Source organism: Camelina sativa, chromosome 12 (genome assembly GCF_030686135.1).
Source record: "Camelina sativa cultivar CO46 ecotype springtype chromosome 12, ASM3068613v1".
Taxonomy (NCBI): Eukaryota; Viridiplantae; Streptophyta; class Magnoliopsida; order Brassicales; family Brassicaceae; genus Camelina; species Camelina sativa.
In genome coordinates this window covers 35,981,056-35,994,137 of record NC_141891.1, presented here as the reverse complement: position 1 = coordinate 35,994,137, position 13,082 = coordinate 35,981,056, and the positions used below count along the sequence as shown (strand labels likewise).

Genomic DNA, 13,082 nt, shown 5'->3' with positions numbered 1-13,082 from the left:
ATCCCTCAAACCTATGATGAAGCTAAAGATCACAAGGTGTGGCGAGATGCCGTCCAAGATGAAAGGACGGCCATGGAGAAGAATCATACGTGGGACGAGGCTGATCTGCCTAAAGGGAAGAAGGCGGTGACGTCAAAGTGGATCTTCACGATCAAATATCGAAGTGACGGGGAGATTGAACGGTATAAAGGCACGGCTGGTGGCGAGAGGCTTCACGCAAACGTACGGGGAGGACTACAAAGACACGTTTGCTCCAGTCGCCAAGCTTCACACAGTGCGTGTAGTCCTTTCATTAGCCGTTAACTTGAAATGGGAGCTATGGCAGATGGACGTTAAGAACGCGTTCTTACAAGGCGAATTGGAGGACGAAGTCTATATGAGGCCACCACCTGGCCTAGAAGATACGGTTAGCCCGGGAAAGGTGTTCAAGCTAAACAAAGCAATTTATGGGCTGAAGCAGTCGCCAAGGGGCGTGGTACCACAAGTTAAGCTCGACCTTGACCAAGCGTGGATTCAAGAGGTCCGAATCTGATCACACCCTATTCACTTACCCAAGTGACCAAGGTATCATTGTCATTCTCGTCTATGTTGATGATATCATCATCTCCGGGAATGACACGGTAGGAATTCAAGAAACTAAGACTTTTAAAATCAGTTTTTGATATTAAGGATCTTGGTGAGTTAAAATACTTCTTAGGGATAGAAGTGTGTCGCTCGGAAGAGGGCTTGTTTCTATCTCAAAGAAAATATGCTATTGACCTCTTAAATGAAGTAGGAAAGCTTGGAGCACGGCCAGTCAACACACCATTAGATGAAAACTACAAGGTTTGCCGTGAGGGGGGAGCCCGAGGACCAACCGTTCAAGAATGTAACACAATATAGACGTTTGGTGGGTAAGCTAATTTACTTAACTATCACTAGGCCGGACATTTGCTTTGCTGTGAACCAGGCTAGTCAGCATATGCAAGCTTCGAAGGTGCACCATTGGAACATCGTCAACCGGATTCTCAAATACATCAAAGGATCGCCGGGTCAAGGAATATGGATGGGATGCAACAACAACACGGAGCTCGTGGGATATTGTGATGCGGACTATGCTGGAGGCAACCTTGTCACGTGGAAGAGCAAGAAACAGAAAGTGGTGTCCCTTTCAAGCGCCGAGTCCGAGTATAGAGCAATGAGGAAGTTGACTACCGAGTTGATGTGGCTCAAGAACCTACTTAAAGACCTTGGAATTGACATTACAAAGCCTATCACAATGCATTGTGACAATGAGGCAGCTATCCACATCGCAACTAACTCAGTTTTCCACGAGAGAACAAAGCACATAGAAGTTGATTGTCACAAAGTCCGAGAGCAAATTCAACTAGGTGTAACCCTTCCTTGCCATACCGAGAGCTCCGAGCAACTAGCTGATGTTTTCACCAAGGCAGCCAGCCCTCAAGTGTGCGAGTACATACACTCAAAGCTTGGGCTCATGGACCTTACCAAACCTTGAGATCCTACACTCTTTTTCCCTTAAGTATAGTTTTTCCAAGAGGTTTTCTATACTAAGGTTTTTAATGAGGTAGGTGATCAATGGTTCAAGCTTGTGTCATGCGGTCCGATGACTAAGCTTGAGGGGGAGTATAAATTGGATTGATCACACTTGTCCGTACAAACTTGTCCGTACAAGTCTCACCGGGCCGTCCGTACGATCCTAGTCGGGCCTTCCGTACGATCAAGCCGTTTGGGAGAGAGAAGCCCGCTTAGTGTCCCACAAGTCTCATGAAGAATCAAATTCTCTAGATCCTTCTATTCCAACCGTTAGAGATGCAAGCAAGTGGGAGAAGTAGAAGTCACATGTGTTGTTAAGAAAGAGACATGTCCCTTTCATGTCTTAATTACATTTAGAATCTGTATAGGAATATTCCTTTAGTTCACATGTCTATATGTAGTTTGTAACCTTGTTCCATTCTAATTAAGAAGTTCTTTTCTTCTTCTATACTCCCTTCTTACTCGCTTACACTCTCTCTCATACTCAACGACATTCAAACTCTCTTTGTTCCACATTTGAATCTTCTATACTTCTAAACTTACAGAGGATACAGTCATGAAGTTCAACATCTATAACCCAACCAACCTGCCTACCATTGATGATCAACCCTTCACTATCAAGGAGAAAGTTGATCATGAGGTTTTCAAGGATGAAGGAGATCCTAAGGCTTGTAAGATTTAAGGTAGAAAGATTTGAGAAAGAGGAAGAGTTTGAATTCGGACAAGGGTGAGAGGTGTAGAGTGTATGCGAGTGTAAAGGAGAGTAGAGAGGAGAAAGAGAGTTAAACTCTTTTCTTACTTGAATTAGAACATACTTACAAACCATATATAGAGCTATACAAAGAGGATATTCTTCCCTAGGATCCTATGTACACATTAATGGGAGATAGCGACATCTCCTTATTCCTACATGTGACTAAACCCTTGACTTCCCACTTGCAAGTTGCCCAACGGCTATAATAGAACGATCTCGATGATAGGAGATCGTTGAAAGCTCTCCTTAGTGGATTGGGCTCATGAGATACGAGATGGCTTGGACAGCCCATAGGTTTGTCGATTGTACGGACGTCCGTACGGTTGTACGGACGGTGGTGGCCAAGGTGGTGTGCCAAACTCATACTCCCCCTCAAGCTTGACTTAGATGACCAGGCAAGCTTGACAGTCTAGGCACCCACCTCATTAAAAACCTTAGTATAGAAAACCTCATGGGAAAAAAACTATACATAAGGGAAAAAGAGTGTAGGTGCCATGTGAAAGACTCATGGCCGAGTGAGGTCTATAAGGCCGAGCTTCGAGTGAATATATTCGCACACTTGGGGGCTTGCAGCTTTGGTGAGGATGTCAGCGAGTTGTTCCTTGCTCTCGGTGTGACATGGCAGGACAACTCCAAGCTTGATTTGCTCTCGCACCTTATGACAGTCCACCTCAATATGTTTGGTCCTCTCATGAAACACTGAATTGGTTGCTATGTGAATGGCAGCTTCATTGTCACAATGCATGGTGATAGGACTCGTGATTTCCACTCCTAAATCCTTGAGGAGTGCTTTGAGCCACATTAGTTCGGTTGTGAGTTTGCGCATGGCCCTATACTCGGATTCGGCACTTGAAAGTGATACGACCTTTTGTTTCTTGCTCTTCCAAGTGATCAGGTTGCCTCCAAGGAATGTGCAATAGCCAGTTGTAGAGCGACGGTCTCCACGGTCCCCAGCATAGTCAGCATCACAATATCCTACCAACTCGGTGTTCTTGTTGCGGCCCATCCAAATGCCTTGTCCCGGTGAGCCCTTGATGTATTTAAGGATTCGGTCGACCATGTTCCAATGATGGACAGTTGGATTCTTCATGTGCTGGCTCACCTGGTTCACAGCAAAGCAAATATCAGGCCGTGTTATAGTTAAATAGATCAACTTACCTACTAGGCGCCGGTAGCGGCCAACGTCCTTGTATGGTGCCTGCTCAAGCTCCCCCTGTCCTCCGGCCTTGTAGTTCTCTTCAAGAGGTGATGCCACTGCCTTTGAACCTAATTTTCCTGTCTCATTTAACAAGTCAAGAGCATATTTTCTTTGTGATAGAAATAAACCTTCCTTTGATCTACATATTTCTATCCCAAGAAAATATTTCAACTCTCCAAGGTCCTTAATATCAAAGACTGATTTCAAGAAGGTTTTAGTGTCTTGAATACCTACCGAGTCACTCCCAGTGATGATGATATCATCAACATACACTAGGATGACTACTATACCTTTGGTGCTAGGTGAGGTAAATAGTGTGTGATCAGCCTCGGATTTGCGAAAGCCTTTGTCAAGGAGGATTGTGCTCAGCTTGTGGTACCACGCCCTTGGCGACTGCTTTAGTCCATAGATGGCTTTGTTGAGCTTGAGAACCTTCCCCGGACCAATGGTGTCTTCTAGGCCCGGTGGTGGCCGCATATACACTTCATCTTCGAGCTCGCCTTGTAGGAAGGCGTTCTTCACATCCATTTGCCATAGCTCCCAATCAAGATTTGTGGCAAGAGAGAGAACCACTCGAACGGTGTGAAGTTTGGCCACCGGAGCAAACGTATCAAGATAGTCCTCCCCATACGTTTGCGTGAATCCCCGGGCTACAAGGCGTGCCTTATACCGTTCTATCTCCCCATTGCTCTTGTATTTGATAGTAAAGATATATCTTGAGGTGACTGCTCTCTTACCCTTGGGTAGGTCAGCTTCATCCCATGTGTGGTTTTGTATCATGGCCGTGTTCTCAGCATCAACAGCGTCCCGCCATACCTTATGGTCTTTGGCCTCATCATAGGTTCTTGGAATCCAGTGTTCATCAATGTGGCCAAGGAAAACTTGATGTTCCTTAGGAAAGTGGGCAAGTGAGCACACGGCTTGAATCGGATGAGCAATGGCCACATTGTTGTAGTAGACACGGGTGTTCTTCCAATTGGTAGGAGGATATTTGATGCGTTGACTGCGCCTTAGAGGGACTATGGTTCCAGCTTCCAGGTTGGCACAGCCTGGTGTAATGATTTCCTCAAGTGGCTCGGCCGGATCCTCGGTCGGCTCGGCAATGTTGTCTGCGGGTAGTTCAGTTGACTCCTCAGGCTGCTCGATTGGATCATCAGTATGGATGTCACGTTCAGGCTCGCGCAATGGTTCAGGGTGAGCTGGTGAGGTAGGGCTGGCCGGCTCGGTATTGATCCGATCATTGTCAATTCCTAACCGCTCAAGAAGAACTCGGAGGTTGCGTGTTCGATCGGATGGTGAGGATGAGAGATTGCGTAGCTCATCCCAATTCTGTTCATCATAGAATCCTTGTGTCTCTATAAACTTGACATCGCGAGATACTAGGACTCTCCTTGTTGTAGGTTCATAGCACTTATACCCCTTTTGTGTAGTGGAGTAGCCAAGAAACATAGCCTTTGTACTCTTAGCATCAAGCTTGTCCCTTAGCTCACCTGGTCGCAACACATAGCACACACACCCAAAAACTCGTAAGTGATTAAATGTAGGTTTGTCCTTAGTTAATACCTCAAATGGTGACAAGTCTTTGAGGATCTTTGTGGGGGTGCGGTTGATAAGGTAACAAGCAGCTAGCACAGCATCTCCCCAAAATCTCTTTGGAACCCTTGTGTGGAACATCATAGACCTTGCTACCTCCATGAGATGCCTATTCTTCCTTTCAGCTACCCCATTTTGTTGAGGTGTGTATGGACAGCTAGTTTGGTGTAGTATTCCATGGTTGGCTAGATATTGCTTAAAGGCATGGCTTGTGTACTCTCCACCATTATCTGATCTCAAAATTTTAATCTTGGCATGATAGTGGTTAGAGACATAATTTTGAAAATTAGTAAAAGCCTCAAGAACTCTATCTTTAGAAGGAAGCAAAGTTATCCAACTATATTTTGATTTTTCATCAATAAAAGTCACAAAATATTTTTGATTTTCTCTAGATAAGCAAGGGGATGTCCAAACATCAGAATGAATTAAATCAAAACAATTTTCATAAATAGTACTAGAATTAGGGAAAACAGCCTTGCAATGTTTACCAAGAATACAAGCCTCACACTCCTCATTTTTAAAAGAAATATTAGGAAACATTAAAGATAAAGCTCTTGTGTGAGGGTGTCCTAGCCTAGCATGTAAAATAGAATCACTAGGTTTAATAATAACCGAATTAAAACAAGATGCAGTAGAAGATAAATTCAAGTCCTCAAGCATATAGAGATCATCCTTGGAACTTCCTTGACCAAGAACCTTACTTGTCTCAATATCCTGAAAATGAACATTGTTAGGACCAAATATTGCATAACAATTTAAATCAGAGGTGGCCCATTTAACTGATAACAAATTAGATGTGAAATTAGGCATGTAAAAGGCTTTAGTTTCTTTATCAAATAATTTTAAATTCCCTATGCCTTTAACAGAAACTTTCTCACCATTAGCTATCACAACATTACCATTTGCAGGTTTAATATCACTAATTAGCCTAGAATCACTAATCATGTGGTGAGATGCACCAGAATCAACAATAAGGGGTTTAATTTTATTTGAGGCAAGAAATGTTTTACCGGAGGCCTCCTTTAGGGCCTTGATGAGGGCGTCGAGGTCTGACTTGCGTACCAGCTCCGAAGATGCCGCCAACGCCACTCCGTTCCCCTCAAGCGTCTGGTCACTTGGTGTTGAGGTCGCCGCCTCGCTCACCATGCTGGCTTGGTTAGCTCTAGGTCCACCTCGGCTTGTTCCTCCACGGTTTATGCGGAGGTGAGGGTGAAGGATCCAGCAACGGCTCTTGAAGTGGCCGACCTTCTTGCAATGTTCACACACCGGTGGGTTCTTGTCCTCCGGTTTGTAGTAGCCACGATTTGCGGAGGCCACCTCAGCTTTGTTGGCGGTCACTAGCTCCCCCTTGCCTCCAAACAACCCCATGGAACCATGTTCCTTTTGAATTTGGTTACAAACATCATCAAGACTAGGGAGCTTGTCCGACCGTAGAATATGCTTGATAAGGTCATTGTAGGAGGGGTTCAAGGTCAAGAGAAGGCCGAACACCTTATCTTGTTCACGCCTCTCATTCAGAATGGCCGGATCTATAGTCGCCGGCCGGAGCATCTCTAGTTCAGCCCAAAGGGACCTAAACTTCCCAAAGTGCTTGGTGAACTCCATGTCTTCTTGGTTGAGATTGTTGATAGCCCTCTTAATCTCAAAAATTCGGTTTACATTTGTAACATTCCCAAAAACATTCTTGAGAGTGTCCCACAAGTCTTTTGCTGTCCCGCAATAAGAGTAAGCTTCAAGTATAGGTGCATCTAGGGAGTTTTGAATGATAGCTAGGACTCCCTGATCTTCTTGAAACCACTTGTTCTTCTCATCCGCGACAAGATCCTTGCCGTCTTTGATGGTCTCGCCACTAGGAGCTTCGCTCGTCTCAACATGGGACCAAAGTCCTCGGCCGCATAGGGCTGTCTTTGTGGTTCTAGCCCACAGTAAGTAATTCTCTCCCTTGAGAGTAACTGGAACAATGAGAGTTTTGGTAGTTTCCATGGAAAAAGATGAAGAGACCGTTGGTTAAAGCTATTGTCCAACGGTTAAAGAAAGAAGATTCAAGAACAAGAAATTTTAAGAACAAGAAAGAGAATGCGGAAGGGAGTGATGGAGATTTGAGGCAAGAACAGAATCAAATCTGCTCTGATACCATGTAAGATTTAAGGTAGAAAGATTTGAGAAAGAGGAAGAGTTTGAATTCGGACAAGGGTGAGAGGTGTAGAGTGTATGCGAGTGTAAAGGAGAGTAGAGAGGAGAAAGAGAGTTAAACTCTTTTCTTACTTGAATTAGAACATACTTACAAACCATATATAGAGCTATACAAAGAGGATATTCTTCCCTAGGATCCTATGTACACATTAATGGGAGATAGCGACATCTCCTTATTCCTACATGTGACTAAACCCTTGACTTCCCACTTGCAAGTTGCCCAACGGCTATAATAGAACGATCTCGATGATAGGAGATCGTTGGAAGCTCTCCTTAGTGGATTGGGCTCATGAGATACGAGATGGCTTGGACAGCCCATAGGTTGTCGATTGTACGGACGTCCGTACGGTTGTACGGACGGTGGTGGCCAAGGTGGTGTGCCAAACTCATAAGGCTGAGCTCCCACTTCAAGAGGATTCTGTTGAGGAGCTTAAGAGGTCAGTTCAAGAGCTGTCTAGTATGGTTGAGGATCTCAAAGTCAAACTGAACAAGAGGTCTTTGAGGAAAGCAAGACCTAGGCTCAAATTTAAGAAGAAATATGGTTTGAGTGCCAAGGGTGAGGTGATCAAGGATCAACTTCACAGTGACCAAGAGGTTCCAGGGAGGATTTCATCACCTCCTTGGTATCTAAACCAAAGTTAAGAAGGAAACCAAAGTCAAGCGTAGTGACTTTAAACAAGCTCACTAGGGAGGAAGTCCCTAAGGTATCCTTTGTAAATATGGTTTAAATTCTTAGTAGTTTTGATGTGTTTTCTTTTATGTTTTTTGTTGGACATGCTTTAGGTGAGAATGTAGTTGGTTAAGGAGAGATGTGGACTTGGAGAAGAAGACTCGCAGGCCCACTCGACCAGTCCACGAAAGGTACTCGGCCGAGCTGGGTATGAATTAAAGCCCATTTATCATCAAATCGTTAGGACTATCGAGTGGAGGGAAGAACAAGGAGAAAAATTTTGAAATTTCAAAATTGGTCAAGGAGCTCGACCACGTGTTGGTCGAGTGTGGGGTCGAGCTACAGCCAAAAGCAAGTCAAAGATTCCCAATTCAAATTTGAATGGTATGGACGCTCCACCCTTGTCTCCTTGTCCCCTTGGCTTCTTTATATAGCCCTTGCACGATCTTGAACCTCTCACATTCTCTCATTTGCTCAAAACACTTAAATTCAAGCTTTGAAATCTCTCTCAAAGTTCATCTCTTGCTCAAGCTTTGTTCTTTCAAGTTTTTGGGTCACTAACCTATTAACTTGAGCTTTGAGTTTATTCTCTTTAGTTTCTTTTGAAAATGTCTTCCAAGATCACCAAGCAGTCTCACCGAACCGCTGCAAGCTCCATGGAACGTCGTGATGCTGACCTTGAATCAAGAGGTGAAGCTGGGAGAGTCACTCGACGGACCACTCGATCGACCACTCGACCGAGTGCCGGGTCGAGCAGTCGGTCGAGCCAGATGCCGTATCCAAGGAGAGACTCTGTTGAGGAAGATCCTGAAAGGACTGAGAGTGAGGAGGAAAGAGAGCCTACTCTCAATGAGTTTATGAGGAGACACAAGGCCAAAGGGAAGAGGCCAGCTGTTGAAGTTGAGCAAGAAGAGATTGAAAGTGAAAGTGAGGAGGAGAGTGAAGAAGAAAAATTGATGGATGATGGAGAAGCTGAGTTTTGTGGGCTGTCAAAGAGGCAGATTTATGATGCCTTCATGAGGATGGAGTTCTTGGGAACTAGGTATCCTCACAAGGAGACCATGGAGAAGCTTGCCATTGATGAGGATATGGAATACCTCTTTGAGAAGAGCAATCTCACCAAGTTCATGGGGCTGTGCATGGAAGGCTACAAGGAGGAAAGCTGTGAGTTCCTAGCTACTGTCAAGCTGCACACATATGCAAAGAAGAGTGCTGAACATGGAGCTGGTCACATCTCTTTCACTATCAAAGGGAAGAAGCATGAGCTTTCAATGAAAGAGGTAGCAAATGTGTTTGGTTTTGAGGTTGGGAGCAATAGGAGTTTGATGGTTCCAAGAGATGAGTTGTATGCTGTGTGGGAAACCATTGGAGATGACAAGTACTACTCATCCTCCAACTCCAAGAGCTCTAGGATAAGAATCCCAGTCCTAAGGTACTTCCACAAAGCTCTTGCAAATACATTCTTTGCAAGGAAGGAAACTGGGAACATCAATGAGGGAGAGCTAAAGATGATTGACTTGGCTCTTAATGGAGTGATCTTTCAAGCAAGGAATGGTACCATCATCCTTGGGAGCACAGTGGAGACTGATTTAGGAATGGTGCTCATTGACCACATGACCCAATTGAGAAGTTGGGTAGGAAAGTTGGAGACCAAAGGGACAAGAGGAGCACTTACCATTGGAGGCATCATCACTCCAATCCTTCAAGCTGCTAGAGTTCAACTTAGAGGAGAGAGGGTCTCACCAAGATGGATTGACTCAAGCTACCTCACTTCTACTCTCATCCTAGCCAAGGAGAAGCATCAAGGGAACCACATATTCAACTTTGAGCTTCCAACACTTGGGAAAAAGCAATTCATATTGCCTTACCAAGAGCTCACCACCATTCAAGAAGGAGCCAACATTGATTTTTGGCCAGCTGAGGAGCATTGGTTTGATGGAGTGATTCAACATAGAGTTGAGGAAGCTAGGAATGCACAAGTAGCTGATGGAGAGGAGCAATTCTACTTTGAAGATTATGAGCCCAACCCAAGAGATAGTAGAGGAGTGAGGGAGAATGCCAAGAGGTTAACTCTTTTGCAAAAATAGGGTAAGTGGCATAGAAAGAGATTTGATAAGCTGAAGAAGAAGGTGACCAACATGGCTAAGTCTATCAAAGGCTTGAAGAAGGAGATTGCTGAGCTGAAGAGTGGAAACTCATCTCCTAGCCAACATTCAAGCCCTTTGAGGAGAAGTAGCTCAACTAGAGCACTTTCAAGTGTTGCGAATCCTGTGGAACCAGCTAGGGCTTCAATGTATGAGCCAAATCTGAGGAAGAGGAGCTCAAGTACCCCGCGAACATCAGTTTTCGAGGCACTCGACCGGGTCACTCGAGCACCCACTCGACCGAGCACCTCCGACGCACTCGGCCGAGCACCTTCCCAGATCACCCTATGGCTTCCCACCTCCAGCTGCTTATCCAGGTTATCCATTATACCCTCCCATCCCACCTCAATACTACATGGATCCAGCTCTCTACCAGCAATTTTGCCAGCACCAAGCTCAACATTTGGAGACACACGGTCCAGCTCGACCCCCCCCCACTCGGACACGTACTCGACCGAGTCAAGATCGATTGGAGTCATCGAGCTGCCCCGAAGTCCTTCTCCAAGCCACCAGCCTGACCCCAACTACTCCTATGACAGCATGCAGATGGATGTGGACAACTACTTCCACAATCCCTAAGGTACCACTATCACCTTACCATTGTTTATACCATTGCATTTCATATTGTGTTTTGTGTTGTGTTTAAATCTTGAATCCTCTCACAACTTTTTCACACAAGGGACTGTGTGATTTAAGTTTGGGGGAGGGTTTGAGATAGCATTTGATGTTGTGTTTTGTGTTCTTATTTCAAATTTTTATCATCATCATGTTAGCACTTGCATTAGCATCTAAGGCATAGAAAGACCATAAAAATTTGAAAAATTTTGAAAAAATCTTCATAAAAAAAGAGTGTTCATGTAGTTTGCATTGCATATTAGGATCTTGTTTAGCATGTTTCATATAGAATTGTATAATATTTGCATTAGGGATCTATGATGAGTATTTCCTTGTTAGCTAGCCTATTCACTAGACTAGGATCAATGCCCAAGTTATTAGTACTTTGATGCTAGTTGAGTAGTAGGAAGAATAAGATTGAACCAAGCCTTGAATTATTGCATTGCATTTGGTCTAAATTGAAGCATGTTGTGATTTGAAACCATTTCCTATTTTATAAGAACCTAATATTGACTTTTAATTATCAATGTGTGCATTGCTTTAAACTCATGGATACCATATATATACTTGGATCATCTTTCTTCTTTTTACCACTCTTGTTGATCCAAGTAGCTGATTAAATCATTAAGATCAGTTCCCCTACCCCTAAATCATACCTTCTTTCAAGCCTTGTTTGTTCTTGAGTGTGTGAGGCCTATTTTTGGGATTGAGCTTGGTAGAAAGTGTTAGGTTTGAACTGACAAGAGTAAGACCTTGTGTAGTTCTAGTTTGCATTTTTCAAACTAGATAGGACTAGGTGGATCACTTGTTGGGTTTGGGACTTGGCTGATATGAAAAGAAAAGAAAGAAAAGAGAAAGAAAAAGGGTAGAGTCTTTAAGAGGAGATTGTGTTTAAGCAAAGTCTAGTGAAAGGATGGGAAGTAAACTGTTGATTAAGATGGTTCTAGTTAAGGAAAAGAAAAGAAAGAAAAGAAAAGTTTAGCAAAATGCTTTTATGTCTTAAGAATAAGAAGAAAAGAGAACCATAGCAATAAGAAAGAATCCCCCATTCCACTAGAAAGATCAAATAAGAAACATCTCCTATGACTTGAAAACCAAAAGAGAAAAGGGTTAAAGAGAAAAGAAGAAGCAAAGGGTAGCACTAGGATCATTTGGGTTTAGATTGCTAGGATAAACACTTTGGGTACCTTTGGGTAGACAAGGTTTTATTCTTGTATGTGTCTAAGTGTTCGTCCCTTTAGCATTCTTCTAAAGCTCAATCCATTTTCATGAGAGAACCTTGATATTGACAAGCCCCACTCTAAAAAGAGACCATCATTGTCTCGAAACCCTTTATTACCAAGCCAAATGAGTTTAAGCATTGCATAGAGTTGATTCATGTTCTTGTTTAATGAATGTTAAAGGAAATGGTTGATTTGAATGCATGTGGATAACTAAGGCTCAAATCAATAAAGGTTGTGAAATGCTTGTCTAAAGTCTTTAAATTCCAGCTCATTCAACTTGCATCATAGTATTAGTAACTTGGACATTGATTCTAGATGGTCTATTTGCAAGCTTAAGGAGCTGAGATCCCACTTTCAAACCTCACTTACCTTCTTATGTTTTTGGTTATTTGCTTGAGGGCAAGCAAAGACTAAGTTTGGGGGTGTTGATGTTCATATATTTTGCCTTGTTTTCCCTTAGTTTATTCACATCTTTTGCATCTTTTTCTATCCATTTAGGCCATTATTGTGTAGCTTTAGATCCAATCATGCATTAGAGTTTAGTTGCATTGCATTTGCATATTTTCATGCATAAACAGGTGATTTTGGAGCTCAAAGAGCATGGAAGCAATGGAGAAAAGATGTGAAGCAATCTTGAGGAGGAAACAAGGGAGTTAAGGCTGAAACAACAAGGTCCGGAGTCCAACTCGACCGCACACTCGACCAGACACTCGACCGTGTGCTGAGGAGGACTCGACCGAGTGGAGATTGCACGTGAGAAGTCAGCTCGACCCCTAGCTCGACCGAGCACAGGTCGAGTTGACCGAGCCGTTGACTGCTTTGACTTTTTCTGTTTTTAGGGCTTCCACTTCCCCACTATATAAGACCTTGTTCCTGCAGCCACCAAAGTGTCCAGCTTTTTAGATATTCCCAAAAACCTAGTTTTTACCTTTTTTAGCATTATTCCTTTTGCATTTTATTAGATTTTGTACTTATTTAAGAAAACTCTTAGATTTTTCAATATTGTTGGTTCAATAACTTCCTTAATATTGAGAATTTGAGTTTCACCCTTTCATTAATATTGAAGATCTCAGTTTTATCTTTCTAATAATGCAAGTTTCAATATTTTCTGGGTTTTTTATTTGTTTCATCATGTCTTGTTGTGAGTAGTCTTCTT

The 13,082-nt window shown here is 43.3% G+C and overlaps 1 protein-coding gene across 1 annotated transcript; it reads right to left on the bottom strand.

The window, feature by feature from the left end:
- Window positions 1–1,765: 1,765 nt before the first annotated feature.
- Window positions 1,766–7,064, bottom strand: LOC147933147 (uncharacterized). The gene is made up of 2 exons (XM_087477317.1): window positions 6,092–7,064; window positions 1,766–1,878 (listed from the first exon to the last, which is right to left on the bottom strand). Exons 1-2 carry the CDS (start codon window positions 7,062–7,064, stop codon window positions 1,766–1,768), a joined length of 1,086 nt encoding a protein of 361 aa, XP_087333443.1.
- Between the last annotated feature and the right edge of the window lie 6,018 nt (window positions 7,065–13,082).

Coding starts and splice junctions, on each gene's coding strand:
- LOC147933147 (XM_087477317.1), bottom strand. CDS start 7,064: ATGGAAACTACCAAAACTCTCATTGTTCCAGTTACTCTCAAGGGAGAG. Junction 1,879..6,091: donor GGCCCTAAAGGAGGCCTCCG/GTAAAACATTTC, acceptor AATGTAATTAAG/ACATGAAAGGGACATGTCTC.